We start from the raw sequence: 25,453 nt of genomic DNA on the forward strand, positions 1-25,453 counted from the left end.
GCGTAAATAGGCTGATGATGATGGTAGCAAAAAAAAGCGAGTTTATTCTGCCACAACGCTGCATCGGAGTGCTTCCGTTGATGTTTACCATGGAGGAAATGTTTACGTTCACCCTTCCGCAGTACCGATGACCATACTGCAAACCAGGCTGCTACAGCGATTTCTATGGGCTACTTGTCCTTTGTCTACCGCTCCTTTCTCAGGTCACACGAGCGCCGAACCCGCGGTGTTTTGCACATGGGAACGCGCTCAGCTGTACCCCTGTTCGCAGCTCTGCCTTCAACCCTTGTTATTTCATATGTTCACGTGGTCCTCTCCTGGTAGGAGGAACGCGCAGGTGTGCCGCTGTGTTTTTATTTGTGATTAATTTGCGCGGCACGACCTCACTGACCTCTAACTGCGCGGGTCAGGCTGTGTCGCATCCATCATCCCTGGGTTTTTCATTTATCGTTTCTTGCTATTCGTTGGTCACATCGCTGCCGGCTTCGCACTGTTTCGGTAAAGCTTCGCCGTCTGGAGGGTTGCGGTCATGTATCGCAACACCTGCCGCTGCGCTGCTAGCAGAGATCACGCGATCTAGCGCAGTTCTGTTCCAACTTCCCACTCTTCCGCGGCCGGTACCTGGACAGGAATAGGGTGAGTAAGAAATTGGTTCCACGAGATGTTTGAGCGATCTTCCTACAAACGTACTGGAACGCTTCTGGTAATAATGTAGTTTGAGAATTGTTTGGTTTAGCCATTCTTTAGAAATGCGGCATCAGGGGCTGGTTTGAGTGTACCAGCTTGCTGAAGGACATCCGTAGTCCGGGATTACCATGGCCGCAGCCGGCTGTCGAGACCGCCATGGCCACCGGTCAAGATCACTCCTTCCTAGGAGCGGCGGATGGCACGCCCGACCAGCCAGTACACTAAGTTATGGGACTGCAGCCTGTTTTATAGCATGATCGGTAAACAGCTGCATCGGTCGGCGCCCACAGACGATAAGTACATGTTTTGTAGTCTGCAAGATTCTGTCTTCTTTCGGGATATCTTACCAAGAACATAATAAACGGACGTGTCCCTCACATGCATGATATCGATACAATTTTGGTCTTAAGGTGTCGTAAGTAACAACCCTGTGATACTCTTGCTTTTATTGGCCTTTACACTCTGCGGTGGTGCCGGCTTTGTGATAGCCAGGTAAAGCTACCTAGATGTTACTTCTGTGCTCCGGGGGGAACAAAACGATGGACTGGGTTTAAATTTGGAGGAAATAGGCAAATGATAAGAGTGAACGCTTGAAAGCTTCAGACATGCTCAGTAAGTGATCTCACAAAATGTACGTTTTCCTCCCATAGTTTTTGGAGTCATGCGAAGTGCGCAGAATGTGTGCCAGCTGTTGTAGAACAACTAAATGTTGCAGGCCGTTGCATTTTGGAAGGACTTTGAGGCACGTTATGGAGGATGGGTAGGAAAGTTTCAAGCTTGTAATTTATTGGCGGGCTTTAAGAATACTAATTAAAGCTCTTTTAAGCACTATGCGCATGTTTTTGGTGCCCAGGGAGATTTAACGGATGCATCTGAATTAAACTTGGACGGAATGGGGGAAATGTTATGAATTTTTTCTTCGGGGGCGGGAGCAGTTTGGGAGCCACGACAGATAGTTAAAACTTAAAGAAAACGTGGGGAACGTTATGAGTGATATTCAGGGAATGGTTCAAGTATGTGGGTCGATCACGGGTTTTGAAAGAAACACCAATGCATGCGCTAGAAGTCGTTATATTCGCATGTTATCTGTAGTTGTGCGGTATCAATTGCTGCGCATGATCTCAAACCTGGGAGCTATCGTGGAAATATTGCGGTTTACGTTCAGGCAAAATGTCAAGTTTGTAGATTGTTTAGACCTGCTAGACAAAATTGCCAGTTTCAAATTTGTGGATGATTCAGTCCTTTTAGAGAAGCTTACTTTCTTCGTGTTTTCGGCTACTTAAAAGTACCAAAGGAATAAATACGGCTCGCAGTTCAAATTTGTGGGTCATGTGGAGCATAATGATCGGACAGCTAGTGTTACACTTATGAGTCAGTCTTTATCGTTGATACCCCTGGAGCTACGCAGAAAAAATTCACGCTTAAGCTTGTCCTTTAAAATACATCACATGAATTCATATCTAAGAAATGCATTGTTCACCCCGGCAACCTACGTTTCATCCCTCATGGATGATCGCCACAAAGTGGCCACGCCTTTTTGTCGTAGTGCTTCTCACTTATCATCTTTCATTCCAAAGACGTCATCAGAGTGGAACCACCTTCCAGCAGCGGTCGTGGAAACTAACAATTTAGACGAGTTCAAAAAGCGGCTGCGCGCGCACTTTGGAGTACAGGCTGCTTGCTGATTAGTTGCCTGCTTTGCACTGTTGTCATTGTGTACATATTTTTAGTTTTTTGTACGGTTGAAGTGCCTGATTGTTGCATTGCTTGTAATCAAAAGTTGGTCCCTTTTTTCTGTCCTTGTATGGTATTGGACAAGGCCGCTATCTGTTTTGCGTTTAATTCATATTTGTAAAGAAACATGTTGAACATCGTTCTCTGCTAAAAATGTACGCTGTACCACTCCCCTCTCCATTTCCCTTTTGGGCCATGAGGGTACATGAAACAAACAAACAAACAAACAAACAAACAAACAAACAAACAAACAAACAAACAAACAAACAAACAAACAAACAAACAAACAAACAAACAAACAAACAAACAAACAAACAAACAAACAAACAAACAAACAAACAAACAAATAAATAAATAAATAAATAAATAAATAAATAAATAAATAAATAAATAACTAAATAAGCAGCGTTGCGGGACAAGCGATTTTTTTAATCATAGCCTTCGGAAACACTATACAAGCAATCGGGAGCGTTACTCGCCGGTTTAACGGAGTGTGTAAATTGTCTTCCGGGCACCTCGGGCGAACTCTATGTGACCCCAAGTTACACAATGTTTGCAGGAATCCTCGAGAGGCTTAATGTAGTTGGGGCTGTTTGCTTAAGATAGAAAATTGCGAGGACACTTCAGCCCTCCTGTGACGCAGTGATTTAGAAAGCATTCGAGTCCATTTTCCGAACGCGCCATCCCAATATTATTATCATACTTTTCTTTTCGCACCTTTCTCTTCTCTCGGTTGCCATTACTTAATAGTACATACCCTCGTTCGCATAGGCGAGTAAACTCAACATTTGGTTTCTGCCGCACTTTGCTACTCTTTTAGTTGTTAGTCCTCCTAGACCCAAGGATCGGCCATGGTATTCTGCAAGGCCCGGGATCGAATCCCATACCCAAAATCACCAAACATTCTGTTCTTTGGGCTGTCGTCTACTTTTGGTGACATCCCTCGATCCCACCGACACTGGGCGCCAGATTTTCGCGCAATGACGCGTTTAATGCTTTCGCATTTTAAACAATAGGCAGCCAACGTACTACAGCAGAACAAAACACATGTATTCACGCATCGATCTGAAAATTGGCTCTTCTGGCTTTTCACGTCCGTTGACTTGGAGGTGAAAACAATCTCTTGCAGAAGTGACCGCTACCCAGCCATCCTGGAGACATCGGATCTTTGAAACTCATCTCATACGTAATAGCCTCAGTCACCCCTTCCCTCCCCTGAAATAGTAGGGCGCCTGTACGTGTACCATCATCCTTTACACCAAATCATCCTCATTATCATCTAATTCCGATCTTCGTGTTTTGAAAGGAGGAATCAATTCACTCTTACGTTAACGAGTTTCATAGCATCAAATTCATTCCATTAATTTGGACAGCAAACACCATACTCGAAATGACTACATATTCTGGTCATCTTGAGATTTCAGTGCCATTGCGCCAGAAAACACCATCGTGCAATGATGCCAAACTGTGACCAAATTTGTTTGCTTGTACCCTCTGTATGACCTCAAAAAAAAAAAAAAAGAAAGCCGTGGCATTAGGGAATTATTTCTCGCCGGGTAAATAGTCAGGGATGTGTAGGCCACTTTAAAAAACGACGCTCAGGCCGACGATTGATGAAAGGAGAAGACAACTGCGCGAAGCGCAGCTTAGAACTCAATTTAATTTTAAGTCAGAAGCTTAACAAAGCCCCGATAGTCCCCCTCTGGTATTCGTATCTCTCATATCTGCGTATTGGGGGCTCTCTGGCCCTGTAGAAATAAGAATAGGATGCCAGTGAGGGTACGTTGCATAGGTGGAACCATGCTAGGAAGTTGCGTAGGTAGGAACAGCGCACATTTTGTAGAAGGACGGGCAGAATCACACACCTGTCTGTTCTTCGTCAAAATATGCGCTGTTCGTCTACCCTTGTACCTCACCACCAACCCTGCTCAACATGGTACCCTTTTTGGTCATGCGAGGAAGCTTTCTTGGAACGCAAACAGCCCTCCCTAACCAGGAAAAAAAACAATTAAAGATCCCTTGGTGTATTTTTAAGTATGCGTGAGCATCTCGTCCCTCTTTCTCGCGAACGCGAAGCTCGGATCGATGCTCACGCCTTGTTTCGTCTTCAGAGAAGTCCGCAAAGCTGTCTTTCTCGCACTTCCCTGGTACACCGTTCCAAGCGTGCTTAGAACTCTAACCGCCTCACCGGTCAGTGGTCACGTTTGCTCGCTATATCACCGGCATTGGCTGTCTGACACTCGTTTTGTTGCCCTCCATTATCCGCATTTCGTTGCCGTTGTTCCCGTTTCTTGGTCTTTTAACGCCCGCACTAGCTGCTGCAGACTCGATGCCACAACAGCTTGGTGCATCTCTTCGCAGGACTGTTGCGCTTCAAGCAACACTTCCCACGCGGCCCAGTATGGGCCGGGCGCGGCTGGCGGGTCTCACTCACTATGGAGGCATAAAGCGGAGTACAGGGAGAAAACGCCAAGACGAGAGAGAGAGAGAGTTTAAACCAGCTTTAAAAAAATCCCGGGCCATCTCCACTAACGTGAAACCCGGGGAGAGGCGAAGCATGCAGTGTATAAGTGTAATCTTGGGGCCGCGGCGTTTTTGCCCATGGAGGTGATACCAATGGGGGTAGAGGTTTACAGCTTTGCTGTAAGTCTTGTGTCTTTGAAGCACGATGCATTCAGGCTCGAAGCGTTGGAAAATGAGTGTCCCGGTGTTTTATTACCGTGAGTCGTGACTACATGATACCGCGACTACATGAGACGACGACGACACGAGACGCCGAAAGCACGAACCACTAAAGGGGTTCGCCAGCAAAATTCAGAGACCGTAGGACCGTAGGTGTCGCTGATTATCCAGGGATGTGTTACTGGCTCTTCTTTGGCCATTCTGATAATATACATACTGAAGTTTCACCGCTTACCTAGATTGAGAAAAAACGCAGTTTTTGAGAACTGTGGCCAGCTGCTGCAGGAAGCCAGAAACCATACGACATATTGTAACGGAGTGCAAAAGTATTCGTCCAGTCCTCAGTAAGCCCTTGGCTTTAAGGTTAACGGAAAAGCGAATTGGACAGCAGTAGAGGTTGGTAAAAAAAGGTTAGAATGTTGGTGGGAAAAGAGCAGAGAACAATCTGGGAAGACATGCATACCAAGAAGTGAGACTAGCACAAAACTTTTATAAAAATAGTTTCATTTTATTTTATTTTCTTATTTTTATTTATTTTGTTTGCATTTTTGGGCGACGTGATTGTACAGTGGCGTTAGGACTAAGGCCGTTGTGCAACGCCACCCCGTTACAAAGGGGAAGCCGCTAAGCATCATCATTATCTATTTTTGTCTGAGCGTTAACATACATGATTTCGCTTTTATTTACCGAGAAAACACCAGCGGTGCTGAAAAAGGAATAAATTACCTTGTCGCTGCAAAGTATGGCGATGTTCAGAAAAACACACACAGCCGATGCCTTGTGGAGCAGGGGATCGTGCGGCCAGTGGAGTCCAGGACCCTGACCGCCGCTGTTTGAAGATTCCGCGCTGACGGGTTTGTAGATCCTACCCTGCTATTGCCACCTTCAAACAATCGTCTCTTTTACGCGATTCGGAAGCAGACGGAGCGGTAGATAAGTGCACCATCGAGGTTATACACACAGCTGCACCGGCATTTCCGTTGGTAGAGGTTTCCAAGCCCCGTCCTGTTTGCTTTACGGAACAAGGTTTGATAACCCTGGTTGGCTTTCGGACCTCTTATCACAAGTGTGCTTGAATAGCTTATAAAATGCAACGCCTTGCGCGCGTGCACGTGAGGACATACGCACAAACTGGCCGGAAATGGTGTGCGTGCTTTCCTGTTTTCGAAGCACGCGCCACATAATACGACAAAGCGAATGAAATGGCTTCTTGGCGTCAGCAAGCAAGTACCTATACTAGAATAACGTACCTGCGGGCACGCAACTACCGGAGTTCTATGCGCGGCACGTTTTCGACGCATAATGTGTAGATATGCAGCATTTTAGCGGTTGGTTCAGGGATACTGCTGCGTCCTTGATGGGAGGCTATGCGGTGCTTCGTATATATTTCGCTTGTCTTTGTCTGTCCGCGCTTTGCACAATGCGTCAGGATCAGATCTGCATTCAAAAAGTACCTTTAGGATATGTCAGTAAAGTTGCAGTGCCAACTACGCGATAACCTCACTTTGAAGCCGAAGACGTGCTTTGAAGCAGAGTTTCTGTGTCTACGATTTCTGATTTCCAAGCACTGAATGCCAGCGAAGAGAGCAACACTAGCCTCCACGGTTTTAAATCGCCGTGGTACAGGAAAGACAGACGCCACCTACACTTGTGTGGCTTCGGATGTGGGCGTGAAAGGTTGCGGCTTCTTGGAGTTGGTCAGTTTTAGCGAGAAGGCGACAGTGCGAGTAGTCCAGGGTGCTTGGGGCAGGTATAAACATTGTGGGTTTTTTGCTTAAAGACATACTCAGGCAGCACAGAAAGTGTTTCCGCATACCTGCCGGGCTATGGCCGGTCTACGGCGTGAATGGCCGGAATGCAGTTTCTGGCATGCGTTGAGCGGCCAACCCGGCCATCAGCATTTCGGCATTTCTCCGTCCGCCCGTGTACAGACACACAACGGCAGTTACCCTGCTGCCAGATATTCAATTTATTTTCGGCGACTGATGTTCAGAAAAAGAACGACCGACTTACGGCCCCAGCGCATCCGTTTTTCTTTCGGGAACCGGTGTTCAGCAAAAGCACGACAAGCGACCGCCCACGGAGTATTCGTTTGCTTGTTACAGGTGGTGTTCGGAAAGAGACCGGATGAAGTGCAGCCCCCGTGCATCCGCTTTTCCTGCGGTTTGCGGTGTTCGGTGTTCAGTGAGAGAACGGCAAGAGTCCCGCCGCAGCATATTGGTGCTCTTCAGGCAACCGGTGTTACAACGGAGACCGGCCGGCGTACAGCCTCAGATTCTACGTTTTTCATTCCGTAAGTGGTCTTCGGCAAAATCACTGCAAGCGACCCGCTGCGGAGCATATTCGTTTTGTTTTTGCAACCGCTGTTCAGAAGGAGATCAGCCTATGTAAGGTCCGTCTTTCCTTCGTTGAGCGGTGTCCAACAGAAGAACGGCAAGCGTCTGGGCGCCGAGAACCCATGCACTTCTGGCAACCGGTGTTTGGAAGGAGACCGGTTGATGTACTTCCGCTTTGTCTTTCGGTGAGAAAACGGCCGCTAGGGCCCTGAGGGATGCAGACGCGTCTTACATCGGCTCGATGTTTCTACGCCTGTAATTAACGAACTTCGTTTGTCAAGCAGTAATGAGTGGTACCGGGTGACCCGGCAAGGTGCACTGACTCACTGGACATCCCGGGTTGACCTTTTGGGCCACCGAAAAACCATTTATTACCACAAGAGTGCTGTGCCAGGCCGACGGGTGAGTTAAGCCTCGCCAGGAATACCGCTACTGTTGCGACCGAGCGGGGGCACCCGATCCGAGCTCCGTGGCCTCCGACATACGAGTGGTAGCGTGTATGATGCGAGCGGCCAGCCGCTGTTGCAGCCGTGAAGAAGTCCAGAAGCCGTAGGCTAACGTAACTGTTTACTTCATAGCGAGAGGTGAGCTGAAGCCAAAGAACAATGCCCCGACGGGCGAGGTTACAATACAGGACTCGAGCAGAGCGACAACATCGATTCGCTGCTCTAACAGGAATGAGTTACAACGCTTGGGCAGCTCTATTTATACCCAAAAGCGGTAACGGTCAAAACGCCAACAAGTGGGAACACGCATAAACGTCACAGACACACGCAACGCTCTTTCCAGTGTTCGTTAGTGTTCGGTAGCCTCCGCGCACGTTGAGTCCGAGAGAGGGGAGAGAGGAGGACTCCGTTGCGATCGACGGGGTCTCTGTGTCCTTGAAGAGCGTGGAGACGAGCCACGCCGGCAGCCGCCGAAGTTGTGAAATGCGCGAGAGCAAAGCGTCTGACGCGGCTTTGTCGCAACTTGCCACCGACATGATTGCGCCTGTTTTCGAAGGCGCACGAGTGTCTTCGCCGCACAGCCGAGGAGTGATGCGGGGAAGTACTGCGGCGCTGGCCCATTCGTAACACTACCAAGCCTCGCCCGCGGGCCTCGTCTACGCACCATGTCGAAGCTATTCGCCCCCTTTGTGCAATGGAAATCATTGTAGAAGAAGAGGACATCGGCCCGGCAGATCTGTCCGACCCGAGGTGGGCAATTGTCAGCCCAAAACAACAGGCCTACAAGTGAGTCGGGCAAGCGGCCACCACGCAGGAGCTCAACCGGCGCAACATCAAGGACTCCCCACCTAAGAAAGGCGAGGGCGCGCAAAATCCCAAGCCTCCGGCTATTCCTGTAACAATTATCCTGCGAAAAACAATGTTGCATTGTTTTGTTCGTATAAGGCTAAGCTCGTGCATTTGTTGTCGCACCTGTGTGCCCTGAATTACATTTCTTCATCTGCTTTTACGACTGGCTATTTATAAGCAAGTCTTATTTCAAATTTTCGGATAACAACAGACATTTGTCAATGACAAAGCCATGATTTTAATTTTTTGGCGGGTTTGAAGGTGAGCTCAGGTACACTTGTGGGCAAGACGCTGTGAAAGGGCCCCTTTCTGGGCATCCTTGCAGCAAATGAAGACAGCAGGAGAAAAAGAAATGTTTTCCTGGCATGTCAATTTCCGCAACAAAAAAGGAGGAACACGCAGCCATTGGCGCTGCTGAAAGTGAAATACATGACCACTGGGAGGGTTAGGGCGCAAAGCACGGCTGGCGCTGTTTTCGATGGGCGTGCGAGAAATGTCATGTTATAATTAAAAGCTGGAGGAAGTTATGTGTTCATAGAGGTGAGCCTCAAGTTCGCATGTTAGGAGTTCAGAGGCTTGCACATCTAAACTCGAGCAGTAAAATATTCATTATTTCTTATTCACTAATGTAACGTTTGCTGTACGCATACTACCATTGATATGTTTTCGGTTTGAAAAAAAATTAATAAACACTAGTAGTCTCTTACGCCTTTCCTCGCTTGAACACAAAGTTGGATAGAACTGCAGATACCAGAAGCAGGGCGTCATTTGCAACAGGTCTACAATTTTTTCAACGAAGTATGACATTAGAAAAAATTAAGTTCTTTTGGGCTATTAACTGGTGGGCACATGACTCATAAAAAGAGCATCAAAAATAAATTTAAAATGAATGCTTTTGTTGGATCTCTCTTAGCATCATCCCTGTGAAATATCGTTATAAAAGTTTATGGAATATAAAACTTGTCTGTAAAAAACATGGTCATAAACTGGACATATTTTTCGTGCGAAGGAAATTATATAGAATGTTCCTGAGTTCTGTGTGGAGTGCCGGAACACGTGCATGAAAGCATGCGTGCCGGTTTGTATTCAATTAAAGTGGTCAGGTAACTGCAGTAAAAGTGGTTAGTTTCGTCAGAACATGCAAGTCTTCAGGAAGATTGTCCTGAGAGAAATTGGTTAAAAGCGGCAGTTTTAGCTGTGAGAAATTAAACCCTGTAATTTTCCCACCATTCCCCCTAGGAGATTTCGTAGGCGATTACCAACAATGGGGCAACTTTACAAGTTGTTCATGGACAAACACAATCTATTTGCAACTCTGCGCAAACAGATATAATATTTCTAGGCTTTTCAAAGACATTTGATTCAGCAGGTTATCATAAATTGATTGCAAATCTCCGATACATAATTGGGGATGGGCTATTAACCCGCTGGATAAACGATTTCTTCACTGACTGTTCAAAGTTTCCCATGTATGCGCAGTTAACATCTGAAACCATTCCTGTCGCGTCTGGGATTCCGCAAGGCCCTGTTCTTGGGCCACTGTTATTTCTCACTTTCTTTTATATCACGAAAAATATTTCTTGGAACATGGAACGGTTCGCCGACGAGTGCATCGTTTATACTAAAATTAACAGTCATCCCGATTATCTCGCGCTTGCTGATTAATTATACTAATTCACCCACTGGGGCCGATCGGCGACAGTTTGTTAACCCGTTGAAAACAGTGGTCACGGCTCTAACAGTAAATAGAGAATTTGTTAACTATGTTCAAAGCATTAATGGCATGAGACTTGAAAACGTAGATATACGCAAATATTTAGTCGTAACAATTACTTCACAACTTAAATGGGATGCGCACATTGACAAAATCAGTTAAGTGGCACTCCGCAAGCTTTTTGCTTTCTCAGATGCCTTAGAATGGCACCACAATCTACCAAGCTTTTAGCCTACATTGCCCAACTAATACTGTTAGTAGAACACGCTAACATAGTATGGTTAGCGCAGTCACAAACGCAGCCACAAACGCAAATAGAATGGAAAAAGTACCAAGAAAGGTAATGAAACTCATTTGCAATAGATATTAGGGCACTGATTCCTCGACAAATATGTTATCTATCTGCGGCCTTCCAACACTCGCGGCTGGAGCAAAATAGACGCGCCTCAACTTTTTCTTGGTTAATTTACAATGATTATAAAATCAATATATCCCTGTGCTTTCACCTGTCTGAGTCCCGCACAACACAGAATAAACGACCGCTTACTTTAAAAGAATATTCTTACCAACACAGCACTTTCAATTACTCGTTTTCCCACTACCTGTATGACAATGAAATACTTTAAACCCCTCTATTACTAATACGAATTCATTAGAAGACTTTGCCTCGAAGATGTAAAATACAATCTCTTAACACACTATGCCTCAATCGCCAGAGGCATCACTCCTTTCTGTTCAACCATTTCAGTGGCCAGAGTCTCTACATGTGTGCTGTTTCCCATGTGTGCTGCTTTATCCCATTTAATGCAATTTTCCTGTTCTGCTATGGAAGTATCGAAGCGCAGCACAGGACGAAGGACAGAAACACAACGGACGACACCCAGAGCGCTATAAGTTTCAACTTTAATGACACAAAAAACTCAACCACCACATATATAGTGCTCTTATCAGGCAACAGGCCTCATTTGAACCAACCAGGATGTAGCCAATATCACAACACAAATAAAACCACGTGGAATTTTAACATTGTCATAAAACGATAAAATTATCTCAATGCCAGCACACGGATAAAACATTTTACAGATAGACAGTTGCCAGATGCACGCAAGGGCAACGCATGCGCGAAAGACACGCTCCGCACAAAAATTCACGGGTTTGACCTTAAAAAATCTAACTCCTTGGCCCCGAGAGCTACTGACGGTTTTGAAGCTAATTGATCCCCCAAATCAGCGATGGTTTTCGCTTCCAACATTTCGCGTGTAAGGGGGTGTCGGTGCTTGGCCACAGCAACAGACTTCTCAAAAAGGGGAGGAGAACAGCCTCACGTTTTGCAGCGCAAATCAAGAAAGCCCCCGTTCAGATGACGAACATTCTAGCTAGGCTCCTTTAAGCGTCCATACAGGCATATCTGCCCGATTTCCCTACGTAAACCTAGCAGCAACGTAGAGGAATCTGGTACCCGACACGCTCAGTGCACTCGACAAATTTATTCATGTGCGTTGCCTTGCATGAGGGCTTCGGCGAGCTATTAGGCTTTGACAACCGGCTGAGCTTTCCTAGCTTCTCGGGAGCAGAAAAACTGTTTTTATGTTGGAACGAGGAGCTTCTTGAGATTATTAGACAAGCGGTGCAGGTACGGGATCACCGCCACCTTGCTTTTCTCCGTTGACGGTTCTGCATCATCAAGTTCTTTCATACGTGACTGCCTGAGTATGCACTCAGCCACCGATACGATAACATGAGCTGGGTACCCTCCTTCTGCCAGGCGGATCGTCTGCTTTGCAAAGCTTTGGCCCATTTCGTGCTCCCAAGACTTCTTCGAGGCTTTTGTAAAGCACAGGTTGACGATACCTATTTTATCAAGTTTCGAATACTGCGTTTTCCCAATGAAAATGAAATTTCAAAGATAACAGTAAGCAAGTAGCCCAGATATACAGGCAAATAGATGGAGTAGTGATGGTTTTCCAGCTACTTTCCCACCCTATCCCTTATGCTGTCCTAGGGACTACTTAAAGCAACCACCAAGGATCATGCTCTCTGTAAAATATACCTTCACCTTATTCTCTTTTTTTGTCGTTGAAATCATATTATTTTCTCTGAAATCGCCCACAACCCTGCACGTTCAGTTCCTAGAGTTAGGCCTGCATACCGGCGCGTCAGTTCCGTACATTATCAGGGGACGTGTTTAAATGAAGGCGCTGTACTTGTTTAATCAGTTGTAGCATAAAAATATCCTACAGTGACCACGTAAATACTACCTTTGAATTCCATTGCTTAACCTACGATAAATTTCTTACAGTCTCCTTCTCGAGAGTGGGAGCCAAAAATTTGTTACACATGAGCTTGAGCTTACTCCCTGTCACTTTACACTGTTCTAGTCACTGGAATTCATTTTGAGATATCTGTTACGGACGTGCGAGTCACCATGAATACTTCTTTCTTCTGCCTGACCACCATCCTTGTTCCATCCGTTAGGTTGTGGCATCTTATAACATATTATGCGATTGGAAACTGAAAAGGGAATTTCACCCACGAGATGAAACTCTTGGGAAGGCGCTCCTTAATATGTCGACAACAGTAGCCCCCAACCCGCTTCGGAACGAGTAGACACAGCAGCAAAGTAGCAAGTTACACAAGTCAATGACAGTGTATCTACCAAAACGAAGCAGTGCTGAAAGAGGCGAAACAGCGGAACAAGAAGAAAGGAGGGGCGCTGGACAAATGGGAGACAATACGTTACGGGCCTGCTTTTCATCACTTATCATCTATTTAAGGGGGATTTTTATTCCGAGACAAAATACGTAGTGCCTTTAAGGGTGGTGGATGCAGTTTCTTGCAAAAAGATAGTGCTTACGATACGCTGATAGCTTTCTCAGCTACATGTATTATCCTTATTTTGATATGTTAAAAAACGCGAACTTGTCCGCTCTATAAATCCTTAAAAACTGACGATTTTACCAGGAGCATCGGCGCTCGCTGCTTTTATTGTGATTACATGTTTGGTTGTGACAGGTTTTAACAAGGAAGGGATTTCTATAGCAGCAAAATGTACCTTTTGGTGTTTTTCTTATTATATGGCTGAAGGTAGGAAAAAAGAAGAAATTATTGGTGTGGGAACTCAGCGAGGGATAATTAAAACTTTTAGTGGCTCATATGTCTTTTTTGGCTTTCCCGTATAAACACACTTCCAAAGAAATATTCGTGTGTTTGATGCCAGGTACTCCTGTGCTATGAGACACACCCTATATTGCATGCCGGAAAAACAATTTAGACCATCCGGGGATTTTTACCGAGCGTCTAAATCTCGAAACATGGAAATTTTCATTTTTAGTCTACATCAGAAAAACGGCAGCCGGGTGCGGTGATCGAACCCGCATCCTTGTGGCCATGAGCTCCGTGGTCACGAGTGAACGGCTCAGTCACCGAGCAGCTTTGAAGGGTGGCACTTGCTAGGTATTTTCACTTTGCAAGCCCGCAACCTTTTTCAAGAAAACTATGAAATGCAACAAGTGTGCATATTTCGAGCGTTGGCTTTTGTCGTTGCGCGGTTCAGCATTCTTGCTGCCAAATGGACCTTTTCCACTCCAAGAACAGCAGTAGTAGCGGTGAATATGGAAATCACAATTGGTGGCTCTTTCGGCCCCGGCGCGACCACGGCGTCCGTAAAAAGCGGCAATTGCAATAAGAGCGAGCCACCAAAACTAATGGCGGCGCCTACAAGCGCATGCGCAGATAAAGTACGTGGAAAAGGTCCATTGCTTAACAATCGCAGCGGGGGAAAAGCAAAGCCGATGTTTCATATCACCTGCGCAGGCTGCCGAGAGTGCGAAATTTCGTTTGCTCAGCCCGGCATCCTGCTCGCTCTACCATCAGTAGCGTACCATTGCAACATTGGTTCTCATGCCTTCCCTCATGTTGTTACGGCGAAGAGAGCGTTGAAAGTGGGGACGGATCTAAAGGGGAAAGTGCATGCGAAGTCACAGAATTGATGGCGCGAAAAAGAAAAGCACCGAATGGCGTTGAACGTGCATTATCAACTCCGAATGGTGGAACCGTTTCCCGGTACCGTTGTTTTTATTTTTGTTCAGTTCCAGTTCGGGTTCAGTTCCGGCCAAATACCGGTTCTGTTTCGGTCTTAAGTTAATTTCAGTTGCGAATCTCATCTTGCTTTATTTTTATGCTATTTTAGACGGGCACTCAAGCGCCTGCCAGTTTGCTAATATAGTGCATTCCGCGTGAAGTTTAATCTTGTGAACACCGTCCCGGCGGCACGATGTGTAGGCACCTTTCTGGTCTACAAGAAATTTCTGTGGGCCCTGGAGTATAGATATGTATTTTCTCACGTTCTATACAACTGAAGCACAAAAGTAACCGTTGAAAGTACCTCGCTGATAAAAATATTGCACCGAAGAGTGAAACAAAAATTTAAGACGTCCATGATTTTCAAATTTATTGCAGCATATATTGACAGCTAAGTTAACTTAAGCCCCCTTTAGCAAATGGTTTGCAGCGAAGAACACTCGAATTAGACGTCAGTGTATATATTTTACACAAGGCACAGTGAAATAACCCTTCTCCTGCACTTCCCATTAGGGAGGCCCATTTTAATCCATTAATAAACAAGGTTGCCTGCAGTTAAGCCGCGTCGAATACTGTATAGACACAAACACGTTCTAATCCAGGGTGGCCGTAATTTTGTAGTGGACCGAGCTTCCGTTCAGACTTAAATCTCTCCTGTCGTACTCTGTCACAGCACCAGTGCGTAAGTCTAATGAACCATTTTAAACGTTGATCCGACATAGGAAGAAGTGGCGCATTAAATATTGTCAAGTTTCCTGCAGTTCGTTGCCCCGAAGCATCCATTAAATGCTATTAGGAATGCAGAATTTTACGAGTAGGTCAAAAAACTGAACTTGTAAGTGCAGTGAAACATGATTAAGTAGCGCGGTAAAGACGGGAAAAAGGTAGGGACCACACAGGACTAGCGCTAGTCCTGTGTGGTCTCTATTTTTGTCCCGTCTTTACCGCGCTACTTAAAGGGACAGACAACCGATTTTTGTCGCGTATATGTTCTCTAGCTCATATGAAAGCCAGCGTTTTGCATAGCCCGGTAACCAAAAGCAATTTCTAAACAAATTGAGGGAAATAATTTTAATTTGGCAGCAAACTTCCTGAAATCGGAAAGGTGGTGGTTCGTAGTGTCGAAACTTGACACTACAATATGTGTCCCTGTCACGTGACCTGCAAACGTATCAGCTACTGTAACTGCTGAAACGTTTATTTACGCATTGAAAACCTTTGAACACAAGTATTTGTACAATGTTAAATTGTATATGTATTTCTAAACATTATTTTGAAATTTTTAAAGACACGCTGCCCGCCGTCACTGGGTGGCTCTCAGTCTGGCTAACTGAGCCTCCATGCCCAGAATCAACGGCAGCCTTCAGTAAACAGACACAGCGAAGGAGCTTTGATGATTCTGCCTGAGTCAGGGGCGTTTTTTCTGCCAAAATATTTGATTTCAGTTTCCAAATACGCCAACGGCACCTTTAAAAAAACGTCGCTCCCGGGGAGAATCGAACTTCCCACTTCCACAACGCGAAGCCAGATTCTACCTATCGTCTATCCCAACAGATGGCGCATTCGTGCAAAATAGACCGTTGCATTGAAAAAAAAACACATAAAAGAACAGGAAAGCCTGCGATTCAAACTTTTTTAGCTGGGGACAAGTTTTTAAATATCGTTTTTCAGTTCGCATACAGACTAAAGTATGTTGCCGAGCTAATCTATGTCACGGTTGCCAGCAATATTTTTGGGGGGGACTCATACGGCTAGTAGATCTAAAAATTTCGATTTAAAAAGTTCTAGGGCGTTATCAGCAAAACCGTTTCTCGTCAAGGTGCTTTAAGTGACGCCCTTTCATTTGGGATAGAGAATATATCCTCGACAAAAAACGGTTGTCTGTCCCTTTAACCATGTTTCACAGTTCGAACCAACTAGCCCAAATTTACGCGTTGTAAGTGCATATATCCATCTACGAGAACAAATTGGCACCTCTGAATCCACAGAGCTTGCGAGATTCTCTCAGTAGTAGTGAATACTGCGCTGAATTCGCTGGACGGCGGACAGCAGAGGGCAATGAGCACTTTGACCACGCAGCCTGGGTTGCGTTAGAATTCCAGAAGGCCCGACACCTTTCAAATGTGATTGAATGATCGATTGTGGTGCTTAACGCGCCGAAGCTAGTCCTGGGATACGAGGCAGCCTATAGTGGATGCCTCTAGATTACTTTTGACCAACTGGGGGTCTTTAAGTAATCTCGACACACGGGCGTTTTCGCTTTTCACCTCTGTCAGAAGAGCAGCCACCGCGTGCAGGTTCGAACCCGCATCCTTTGGCTCAGCATCAACAACATCACAGCAACTGAGCCACAACGGCGGGTCGCTCTTACAAAAAATATGCTTTCAAGGGGACCTTACTGGATGAATTTAGAGCAGTATTCTCAAACACTTCTCTGGAAGTGGACCGCACAGGCAGCATTAAATGTCCAAGGGTCAGGACGTCACGAGGTGGAAATGGGGCCTGGTGTAAAACTTTACGAAGAATACTGGCGTAAAATGTCATAACATGTAATTTGTCATAAAATAGAGCGTACCCTAGCAGGTGGTACTGGGTACGCACAGGAAGTGGCGGGTTTGTATAGCCCAAGAGAACGGCATCTCGCAAAATAAACAAAACCCCATGCATACGTAGAGTTAAAGCTGAAATTCTTGACGGTCACAGGCTGTGTGGGTAAGCTTCATAGATTGCCATCTGGTATGTTTTCTGCGTCTAATAAGCAAACGCGTGCCCGTTAAGCATGTCGAGATGTTCATCATACTTTGGTACTTCAGAACAAGACATTCTGATTTCCAGCAAAAACGCCCGTGTGTACGAGATTTCGGCGCACGTTAAAGATCCCCAGGTGGTCAAAATTAATCCGGAGCCCTCCACTACGGCGCGCCTCATCACCTGCGTTGCGTCGGCGTGTTAAACCCTACAATCAATCAATCAATCAATTCTGATTTTCAATAAGCGTCGAATTTGTCCCTGCAGGAGCATTCTAAATAAAAACGAAGCAATTCTACTGTAAGTAAATGCTTATTTGACCCGAGGTTTGCAAGCAGAAAGATAAGCGTGAAGCTTATGAAGTCATTGGGCACTTGTATTGGTGGCTCAAGAGCTTATTATTGAGTAGCATTTTTTGCCGAGTAACCCCCAGCCAGGGCCGTGTAATGCCCTGCATTTCCACAAAATTTCAGATATCGCGGAAGTTCCACCTGTCATCGCTATAATGGCGTAAATGGAGATAACTGGTAGCACGAAATTTTCGAAAACTAAAAAATAAGGAAAATATAAAAACATGAAGAAAACTGGCCAAATATGTAACGCCCTGCATTTCCAAAATGCACATTTCGCGGAAGTTCCACTTGTAATCGTGATAGCATCGTAAATGAAAGTAATTGGTCGAACAGAACTTCGAAAAGCTAAGAACAAAAACATACACATAATACAGAAAATGGCGAGCAATGTAACGCCCTTCATTTACAAGAAATGCATAAGTAACACCTGTAATCGTTATAATGGTGTAACTGGAGATGATTGGTCGACAGGATTCAGAAAAACGAAAACATTTGGCTGTAAAGAACCCACATTAAAGACAAGCGGTATAAGAATGCTTCGCAATAGTAGGCAATTCTCCGAATTTCTTCAGATTTTTTTCTTGGCGCGCTTGATGTGCCTTCGCTCATCCTCATCACCGTTTTGGTAAACCCATCGTGTAAAATTGGCTATCCCGTAGTGCGTTTTGTCGTAACTATGAGGCATAGACAGCTTCGCTTTAAAAAAATATTTTGGCTCGTACTCTTTTTCGCAATGACTAATAATAAATTTCTCATTTTCCCTTGCACCTCGTTGTTGGCGTGATGTGGTAAATTTCGCAGTGTGTATGAGCTCGCGTCACCTTTGGCAGTTATAAGATAGCCGTGTGAAGTCACTGCCCGATTTGAGTCGACACCGCGCAGCCGGAGCGCGAACATCTGTTATCCGGCACTTGCAGATAACCACTATCGCCAAGTGGTGTGCCCATTTCCCTCCAACTGGGATTCAGGGTAGGGAAGTCGTTTACTGCATTTACGTATTGTTTGCAGCGACTCAAATCGGATCGGCACCAGTACAAGTCTGCAACGAACACAGGAGTACCACCTTGCTTGGATTGCAACATAAGGCCGCTCTTGCCTGAAGTCGTGGACTACTTGTTGGTCTGAAAAGAATTACTGAACCACGTGTCGTCTGTTGAGGGCACCCCAACGTTCACTGAAGTCGAACGGCGAGCAGGGTGAGTCTAACCAAGTTAATTTCCTGTTCTTGCATTTCTGAAAAGTTTGTCTGGTAGTGAAAAAGCTCTCGAATTTAGGATAAAAGCCGGCACCTATCGGCGCTGATGGCCAGTTGAGCGACACGACACGGTCACGCTAAAAAAACATCAAGAGTGGTGGCACGTTAAACATGCTTTGGGAGAGCCGCACTATAGCTGTGCACTTCACCTCGCTTTACTTGCTCTTGTGGTCGTCTGGTGGGTTGATTGAGGCGAAGACCGCTGCTGAGGTCTACGACCTCCTCTTGAGAGCTGCATGTCCGGCGGGCTACAGATTTCAAAGTTCACTTTCATTCTAGAATGAGGTGGGTGCACTGAAATTTGTATGCACTGATTTCACTGCTTTGCGCGCTGGTGCAATGGTCTGATTTAGAATGTCGGTGCATGTCCCCCTGCTATGTCTGGTGCCGCAAGCAATGATAACCCGTACCGGAAAACAGAAGATCCATCCCAGCATTATAACGACAAAAAAAACATGATCTCACGTCCTCAAATAGTGAACCTTAGCGAATTCTAAGAAGAAGACAGTTTTCAACCTTAAAGCCTACTAGAAAGATCGCGCAAATGAGTAGTGCTGTGCTGTGCATGGCCACAGTGTGATGTGCGACTCTGGTGCCCTGAGCTTGCAGCATTTCATATTTCGTTAAAAAAAAAAAGGTCGCCCAAGTGGAAAATGCAAACACTCGAGAGGCGGGTTTCGACCGCATGGTTTCGAATACATTGACATGAAGACGAAACAAAACCCTATCTGCTATCGGTTGCTTTAGACCGTAACGTAAATATTGCAATTCGTTTCGTTGCCTAACATTTCACATAACTATAGTCCTTCATTCATCGGGGGCAAAAAAGCCCCGTGGGGCCTGGTATTCGATGATGGTCTACTCAGGGGCGGGAGGCGGAGGGAGGCTATGTTTGCGTTCTGTGACCAAGCCAAATATTAGATATAACGAATAAAACTGCTAGGGCAGCGCGCACAACCGGCCACCTTTTTTTTTAATATCGCGGGAACGTCGACCGGCGGGCAAATCAACGCCCTTTCACAGTGAGGGAAACGAGGCGTAATAAGCGAGGTGCATCCGGAGAATGATCACGCCAGTGCGCGCGTCGTCTGCTGGGATATTCCTCCGAGCACGACTCAGCCCCTTCTGCTCTTAGTCATTGCCAGACGGGACAGCAAGAATGTGGGATAACGTTTATACGTAGAATTAGAATGTCGCGTTCCTTCTCATTATTTTCTTTTAGTGTCTGTGGGGACACAGCCCCGCACATGCACACAAAGGAGTTCTCTCTCACTTTTTGTTACCGCAATTCGCGGGCATGCTTGCGTTATGACAGTGAAGAAAGCAACGTAGCAGGGAATAACGCTAACGCGAAATTACTGGCGCCGTTCGGTGATGAACGTAGCCGGCTGATTAACAGAGGAAGGCTATATGCCGTGACCTGTGGGAACAGCCTAGCAGACGACGCTTGCACTGGTGCGATTGCTCTCGCTCATTTTGCTCGCTCATAAGGCACTAACCTTATCGCAGTCGACGCTCCTGCGAGATGAAGACTAAAGCCTTTGCTTCCCCAGCAGATGATGTCCGTAAATCATGACTACGCTGAACCCGGATTTCGTACAAAATAATGCCAAGAGGAGGCATAAAACACAAAGAACACAAAATAAGCGCAAACCCCTCGTGCTTGCACGAGCGCAAGAGACTTGGCGTTCCACAGCGAGGCCCCATATACCACATTTTGTGACCTTTAGTCTAATTAAATTATTCTTCTAAATCAATCTACGTGAAGACTAAACCAGACGACTTCTGTTTTTGCGCTGCCTTACACCATCGAGTGAGTCCAGAACCGAAACGTTCTTTCCATCTTAGGCATTCCTTCCTTTGCTTGGCTTGTCACATAGCCAGTGTCTGTCACTGAACTCGAACGTTTATGTCGCCCTAACGCTGGGACCACCTCTTTTCACTCTGTTCCTTCGACCCGCCTTTTTTAAGAGCGAAGCTCTTTAGCATGTAGTGATGATGATGATAATAACTTTATTTTGCCCAAAACTGGATGAAAAGAGGAAGGTGGTCCAGCAAACAGTAATTTTTCGAGCCTCCCAAGTGTTACAATAGTATGGACTCCCGGACACGACTCTCTTCGTGGCAATCAGCGAGCTAACGCTGTCGCCCGAGCCCATGCCTCCCGGGCGCCACTGGAGGATAATTACCCGGAGCCCGTAATGCTGCAATACCACACAATTCTACAGCACCAGCGACTCACCCGACAAGCCTTTCCTCCTCCGCACAAATCCTTAACGAGAGAAGAAGCGACATTCTGGCGTCAACTCCAAACAAACACCTTCCCGCACCTAGGAAGGCTCCACGCCATGTATCCTACAATTCACCCTTCGAACAAATGCCCTTCTTGCACAACACAGTATGCCTCCCTTTACCACATTACATGGGCCTGCCCCGACATTCCAAACATTCCCCGAATACACAACCCAACCCTTGAGCAGTGGAAAGCTGCGTTGCTCAGCTCGGACCCGGAAGATCAGCGACAGCTGGTACGACGGGCCACGAGTGCAGCCAGAGCTACTGGGGCCCTGGAATAGGGGCACCTCCCCTCCTCAAGCAAACTACACCCTTTCCTAACCAGCGTAAAATAAAGTTATTCCTCCTCCTCCTCCTCGAGCCCGCAGTTAAAAATAGCAAGAAATTGCCGAGCGCGTGCATGTGAGCGCGAGCCTCGCGGCGAACGCTTGGCAGTTAACAAAACCGAGAAAATGTCTAGCGCTCGTGTCCGCGTGCCTCGTGACGACCTCCCAGCGTCCCCTGCGCACGTTTGTTAAGCCAAGCATGTCCAATTGGAGAGCTTGGTCAAGATTACGGCGGCTACCCGGCAGTTAAAAAAATCCAGACAATGTCTGGAGCTCGTGTGCGTGCCTCGCGGCGACCACCAAACGTCATCGGCGCACGATTGCAAACCAAGCGCACCCACTTTGGACAGTGGCCAAAATTGGCCAAAACGCACACCAGCGTTCGCTGTTTCGTGGCAACACCTGCTCGCAATGAGAAAGACAGGTCATAGCATACGCCCCTCCAAGGTGATGCCCGATGATTATGAGTTCCAAAAAAAAAAAATGAACCAAGCTCCCACTTATAGCAAGAGTGATGGAGTAAAGGTCGTTGCGGAAGCAGCGACGTAGCAAATCGCCTGCAATCGTGGACTTAAACCGTCGTGATAGTCGTGAAGATTGCGTACAGCTTCGCTACCTTCAATCCTTACAAGTTAGTGTGAGCTGCCTTCATTTTTTCTGCTTTCCTACTTCTTTTTTGCCCACTTCCTCTTTTCCCGCGTCTAGGATAGCAAACCAGGATACGGCAAGGTTCTCATTCCTGCTTTTCTTCTATTTTCTTCCTTGATTCAAAAGTGTCATCATTGCTGAGGCAAATCATCCAACTAGAGCCCGTGTGTATTTGTAGCACATTGGGTGGCAAGATTGCTGATGTATTCATAATTTTTTTCATTTTCTTCGTCTACCTTACGTTTTCATGTTTTGTTTACGGCTTCGCGGCCACCGCAATGCAATGTGATTCATTCCTCGATCGCTGCTACGCGAATATGGGTTCACGAGTAAAGCTAGCTGTTCTTCGTTGGCGTAGCGAACGCCCTGTTTTGTACATGTGAAGCCGATGTCGGCGCTAGTGTGCGTGTGTTGGATGTTGTTGACTTTAAGTGAGGAGGGCAGAGAGCGTTTATTTGTGGTGGTAGTAAACGCAGACCGGCGTCGTAGGCTCCAAAGTCCACTGTCGGCTCTATTCCTGTACGGTGTTATCTACCAACGCTCGGTATAAGACGTTAGTCAAAATGTCGTGTTTTTTCTCGGTTCATTTAATTTCCCTTGCCAAGCCAGTTCGCAAATCAACTTAGTAGTCATTTCATGAAACTGGAAGAAAATTGGAAAAACATTTAAGCCACCTGTAGCCGAATCCAACTAGCATTTTTTTAGTCCGACACCTTGACCGAAATACGTCCACTACCGCAACACATTGCCTCACACCCTAAAAAAACACTACCCAACCACCAATGTGTCAGTCTTTTCGACTATCTGTCTATTTTTTATCCAATTTGGTCAGCTTAGACAGCTGTATTTCATGCTACACAAACATCCTTTAAGTTTTAGGGGCGAAACGCCTTAGGGGCTCGGGCTGTCGGAGTTTCCAGTCGTCGTCTCCTGTAGTCACGGTACTAAAACACCGGGACACTCGTTTTTTAACGCATCGCGCTAGAACGCAACGCATTCTAAAACAGACACCGGGACACTCGTTTTCCAACACTTCGCTCCAGACCTCCTGGCGCTTTAAAGACACGAGACTTTTACAGCAAAACTGTATACCTGTACCTGAACTCGGCACGATCTACGACTTGGAAGTGCAGTAGCCTCATCAAGACCAGGGGCATTAGGGCGAGGGAGAAGAACCCAAGAAGTGCATTATGCATACTGACTGGCATTAGCTACGCGCTTGCTGGTTGCATATAATAAATGTACATATGCATATAGTTGAAACAAAACCGTCTGCTCTCTCTCATTTCCCATTAGCAGCGATTTTGCTGTGGGAAACACGGGCGCACACTGCATGCTTCGCCCCTCCCCAGGTTTCACGTTAGTTGAGACGGCCCGGGATTTTTTATGGCTTTTTTTCTTTCTCCTTTTAGGACAGTTTTACAAATGTCCGCAGTGATAGTCCCCAATACTATTGCGAGTTTAGCACAATATCATTTTGGCATTCAGTTACGTAACACAATGCCACAGCAGCCCTTCGTGCACCACGTTCGTGTTTGACGATTTGAGATAACACATAAAACTTCAGGTTCACACAGCGCCACTGAACGTTTATCTGTATCCTAGATGTGAGGCATGCCCTGCATGAGGTGGAACCTTGCTAGCGAAAGGTCGTGATTGCTTTCCATTTATTTTGCAGTGAATCATACTGAACGAGAGATCCAAGGACACGCCACAGCATCAACTCCGAAAAAAATCTGAACGCCACCATGACCGTTCCTGTGCGAATTCCCAATGGCCCGCTGTACCAGGACATGGACGGGGTGATCCGACTGGGTCGGAACTTCACAGTTGAGATGCTTCGATCTGCGCTACGGTACCAACCTCAGCCGGACGACAAATTCGTTGTCACTTACCCCAAATGCGGAACCACGTGGACGCAGCAGATCGGCTACCTCATCTTCCACAAGGGCACCCCACCGTCCAGCGGCCTAGACTTCTTCAAGAGCAGCCCCTTCATCGACATGCTCGGCGCGGACAGCGTGCGGGACATGACGAGGCCTGGGGTGATCAAGACCCACCTGCCGTATCACCTGATGCCTAAGCACCCGGAGGCGAAGTACCTCTACGTCTGCAGGAACCCCAAAGACACGTGCGTGTCCTTCTTTCACCATACGCGCGGATTCAGCGCGTACGAATTCGCTGACGGTAAGTTCGACGACTTCTTCGAGGTTTTCATCTCTGGCCAGGCTGAGTATGGAGACTATTTCGACCACGTCCTGGGATGGTACGAGCATCGTGACGACCCTAACGTCCTCTTTCTTCACTACGAGGACATGAAGGCCGAACCAAGGGAGAACGTGCTCAAGATTGCGGAATTTTTTGACAAAGGCTACCACAAGTTGCTGGTAGAAAACGAAGAGATGCTACAGAATGTAGTGAAGTACAGCGACATCAAGTCGATGCAGGTACTTGCAGCAGAAAATTTCAAGAACTTCTTTACGAAGCCACTGATGCAAAATGTACCAGAGGGGTTGAAAAACTTTCACGAAGCATCTCAGAAGAATCCTTCTACTGCCAACTTCATCCGCAAGGGTGTTGTTGGTGACTGGAAAAATCATTTTTCGGCGGAACAGAACGCTCGGATGGAGAAGGTGGTTTCCGAGCGCTTGTCGCAAACTGATTTGATTGACACATGGCGGAAGTATGGCATCATGTGATACGTGTTCACTGAATTTCCCGGCGCTCCAAGCCTGAACTTTTGCTTATGATAACACATATGGTTTATTATATGGTTTATTTGTTTCCCTGTGTAGCAACAACTCATCCGCGGAACTTCAACAAGAACTTACACCTGGGTATCTCTGTATTGGACCCAGCAGGTGAAGGGGAAATGTGGTAATAACTGTGGCCACTGGGTCCTACGGCACAACAGGAGAATTTGGCTGTCTACATTTGTCATGAGTTCGTACTGCATTAGTTTCGTCTGCCCGGAAAATAGGACCCATTAATTCCAGTTTCTAGTGCAATTAATTACTCTAAACTGTTCACCTCGTCAAAGGAATAACAATCTCGGCATTCCTATTTAGCCTTGAAATGTTTTACTGTAAGCATACAATGTGTACTTTCTGTACACCAGTTCGTGCTGTTGATGTGAAGCGGAATACGGGCTAAGCAGAAAACTTTGCTCGCATCCTGGGCGCCCAAATGTTGCGGCACTTGGTCAAACCGTAACCGAAAGCAGTCATTTTTTACTGTTTTGCCCCCATGTTGTCTTTACTACTCTGTCTGCATTATTAAACCAATATTTATGTTTCTACT

The 25,453-nt window shown here is 46.3% G+C and overlaps 2 protein-coding genes across 4 annotated transcripts in view; one reads left to right on the forward strand and one right to left on the reverse strand.

Moving 5' to 3' along the window:
- The window catches only part of LOC144153017 (neprilysin-like), a 142,166-nt gene extending 136,195 nt beyond the window's left edge, over positions 1-5,971 (reverse strand). Inside the window, exon 1 of the mRNA XM_077684649.1 lies at positions 5,830-5,971. The gene's annotated coding sequence lies outside the window, so the exon portion shown is untranslated. The remainder of the gene's footprint in view (positions 1-5,829) is intronic.
- LOC144153019 (amine sulfotransferase-like) lies at positions 509-25,420 on the forward strand. 3 transcript variants are annotated; one of them, XM_077684651.1, is made up of 4 exons: positions 509-636; positions 7,209-7,396; positions 18,638-18,825; positions 23,832-25,419. In XM_077684651.1, exon 4 carries the CDS (start codon positions 23,902-23,904, stop codon positions 24,850-24,852), a length of 951 nt encoding a protein of 316 aa, XP_077540777.1. In that variant the 5' UTR covers positions 509-636; positions 7,209-7,396; positions 18,638-18,825; positions 23,832-23,901; the 3' UTR covers positions 24,853-25,419. The 3 variants fall into 3 exon arrangements, with proteins under 3 accessions (XP_077540777.1, XP_077540779.1, XP_077540778.1); XM_077684653.1 differs by lacking the exon at positions 18,638-18,825 and having other exon boundaries at positions 23,832-25,420; XM_077684652.1 differs by lacking the exons at positions 509-636; positions 7,209-7,396 and having other exon boundaries at positions 18,531-18,825.
- The last annotated feature ends 33 nt before the right edge of the window (positions 25,421-25,453 follow it).

This window comes from Haemaphysalis longicornis, unplaced genomic scaffold (genome assembly GCF_048455015.1).
Source record: "Haemaphysalis longicornis isolate Haplotype H1 unplaced genomic scaffold, Haemaphysalis longicornis Haplotype H1 scaffold_9, whole genome shotgun sequence".
In the NCBI taxonomy this organism is placed as follows: domain Eukaryota; kingdom Metazoa; phylum Arthropoda; class Arachnida; order Ixodida; family Ixodidae; genus Haemaphysalis; species Haemaphysalis longicornis.

What these genes read in the sequence shown, in the direction of transcription:
- LOC144153019 (XM_077684653.1), top strand. Translation starts at nt 23,902, where the DNA reads ATGACCGTTCCTGTGCGAATTCCCAATGGCCCGCTGTACCAGGACATG.